The 3,082-nt window shown below is 33.0% G+C and overlaps 1 protein-coding gene across 1 annotated transcript; it reads right to left on the minus strand.

Moving 5' to 3' along the window:
- Positions 1-525: 525 nt before the first annotated feature.
- LOC21384202 (aspartyl protease family protein At5g10770) lies at positions 526-2,006 on the minus strand (the record flags this gene model as incomplete). Its single annotated transcript, XM_010092837.2, has 2 exons — positions 1,809-2,006; positions 526-981 (listed from the first exon to the last, which is right to left on the minus strand). Coding segments are annotated over exons 1-2 (646 nt in total), but the record flags the coding sequence as incomplete, so codon positions are not given.
- Between the last annotated feature and the right edge of the window lie 1,076 nt (positions 2,007-3,082).

Consider the following 3,082-nt stretch of genomic DNA (forward strand, 5'->3'; position numbering starts at 1 on the left):
TTTTTTTTTTGGCGCTTTTCCTTTTAATTTGCTACATGAGATATTTTATAATTCCAGCTTTGCATATGTTTTCTAAAATATTTTCTTTTATTGCCCAAATTTTAATTTCACATATACTCATTTTTCATAAAAATTATAAATGTTTAGATTATACCTTAAATTTTGACTTTTAAAAACGCTAATTATTCAAACCTACAATATTAATAGAAACAAAATTAATTACACTACTATATAAATTCATAATTTTATAAACTTTAAACTGTAAAAAGAAATAAAAGTTAAAAATAGATTAAGAAAACGAAAAGAAAAAAGAAATATTAACAGAAAAAAGAGTAATACGGTGATTTTCCTTCAAAATTTTGATTTAGTTCTGGCAATAAATTTTTTTTTTTAAGAATAAAATTTTCTTAATTTAGCAATTCTAAGGACGTCTACTTAAAGTTAAAATTAGGCACTACTTATGACAGAAATCTAATAATAGAAGCATATATGTTAGAAGATCATAAGGGGAAATAAGATGATGACCTGTGGTTGATTCTAGAGCATTGCACAGTTCGGAGGCACAGCTAACGTTGGCATAGGAAGTAGATTCCAAGGGTTTGAAAATCGGTTCCTTTTGTGCGTAGCAGTAGCGCACACACGGTTCGCACTGAGTCCAACTGAGAGCGCTTCCAGTGTCAAGTACTAGCGAGAGTTGTTTCTTTGGAGTGCCTAAACCCACAGTGACGATGTAATTGCCGGAGCCTATGGTCTGACCAGATCTTACCGGAATGGCACTCTTAGTCGACTTCGGGCCTCGGAAACCGGGATCGCCGGACCTTTTTGACAGCTGGGAGTGGATTGAGTTCACTCGAAGTTGATCTTGCTCAAGGAGCTTGATTTCATCACTTGCACTCATTTTCTGATCTCCAAGTTGGTTTAGATGAGAGCATGGTCCATGTTTGTGTACCACTTTCAATGTAGCCTTCTTGTGATGCGGAGCTGAATCCAAAGTAGTAAAGCATTAGGGAATAGTAAAACAGCATTAGAGAAAAAGGAACTTTCCTTTTCAACAACAATAATAACAAGCCTTAATCCCAACTTAATTGAGGTCGGCTATATAGATTTCACTTTTTCACACAGTTCTGTTCGAAATTAAATTTTTCTAAAGGCCTAGATCTAGAATGTCTTTCCTAATGACTTCGGTCCACGTAATTCTTAGTCTACCCCTCTCTCTCCTATATTAGGTATAAAAATGTCATTCTAAGCACGAACAGGTACTTTTAGCGGTCTACGTTAGACATGCCCGTACCACTTCAAGTGGCATTCGCGCACCTTATCTTTTATTGGTGCTACACCTACTTTACTACGAATAACTTTCCTTTTCGTTCAAGAAAAATAAAAAGAAGAAAAGAAAAGGGTTCCTCTTAAAATTAAGGTTATAAAAAAAACTCTCAATTGGTGAAAAATACTTCGAATTGTAATATCTTTTCATTGACATTGTGAGCTCTTTACCATATATTACCCAATAAAACACGTATGCTCTAGTGCTTTAGTAGTGGACTTTGTTTATATTAAAAACAAACTATTTTAAATCAAGCATTGTTTTATTTATTTAATCTCATTTTTAATAAAACGTAACGAATTAATGCATGCTACAGATACGAACCCAAATCATGCTTCTTATATATATTGCGGTTTAGAGAGTGAATTTTCACCGAACCAATTTTAAACAAAGATATGCACTTCATTAAAATTTGGCCACCAAACAGTATATATTTATACATGCACATGTACAGATTATTTACGTTACAATATATTTATCTGACCTTCAGTGATGGGATTGCAAACATTTGATGCAAGAAGAGAGCTGATTTTGACGATATGCGGACGATAACGATGAGGGGTATCTGCTGTGTCTTTTCCTTCTTCAAGTGCATATCCCTGGCATACGAAAGAACAAACAGGAAATAAACACAACAGGAGGAAAATGGAGGAGGTTATGGTATTGATAGCCATATTGGATTGCTTTCTTGACGGTGTACTTTGGTTATGTTTTGGTTCTCCTTTTATAAGCCAATTTATTAGCCGTACAGGTACAGTATATAATCATGATCATTTGATCCACTATGGAAGTAGAGAAAAACTAATATTAAAAGTAGAAAATTAGCTCTATTAGAGTTGAGGATAAAAGTATAAATTTGTAAATAGAGCACTTAGTTGGGAAAATTATTAGATTAGTTTTTCTTTTTGTTTGTTTGTTTTTTTCTTCAACTGAGCTAGAGCTTTTGTAACAAATTCGTAACAAACCACTGCTCCACCTTTTGTATAAGTTCTTTTTCCTCTTTGACATTTCTTCAAGCAATGAGATTACTTCATTTTTTCATATTCTTTCTTCTATATTATTACTTCATTTTTCCATATTCTCGATCTCTTCTATATTTTTCTCCTTTTCATAATATGGTATTAGAGAAAATACCCTCTGCCATTCTCTGAAGGTATTCCTTCATCTCGCCTAATGACTAGAGGTAGCAACAGCGGCGGCAATCGTGTGGTTGTGGGAACGTCAACTCCTCCAGTAATAGAGGATTCTGCTAGCCCCTTTTTCTTGCACAACAGTGATCACCTAGGCATTGTTCTGGTTTCCAATCCCCTCACCGGATCCAACTACAATATTGGTGGGAATGGTGTCCTAGAAGCATAAGATGTAATATGATATTTATTATTTATTTAATAAAATAGTTTATTAATTATTTTATGTGCATATATTTATGAATATCAATCAAAATTTCATGGTTATTTATGTAACCTTAAACATTGTATATAAGTGTTATATACGAGAGGATAATGTTTAAGGATAATAATCAAAAAGCAATATTCATAATGAATTTAATTAAAGTTCAGAATCTTTAATTAAAACATTATTAATACATGTCATTCCCATTTAGAATGGAACGGTGTTATCCGCACTGTTAATATGGTGAGATATTGAATGAGTGTATTTCGCATAATGAGATTATGTGGAACAAGGACACAGACACAATATGAATTTCTAATAATTCCGTTAAGTATAGAAATTCTAATTGAGTCTACCGATGGTCAT

This window comes from Morus notabilis, unplaced genomic scaffold, assembly GCF_000414095.1.
Source record: "Morus notabilis unplaced genomic scaffold, ASM41409v2 Scaffold10298, whole genome shotgun sequence".
Lineage (NCBI taxonomy): Eukaryota > Viridiplantae > Streptophyta > Magnoliopsida > Rosales > Moraceae > Morus > Morus notabilis.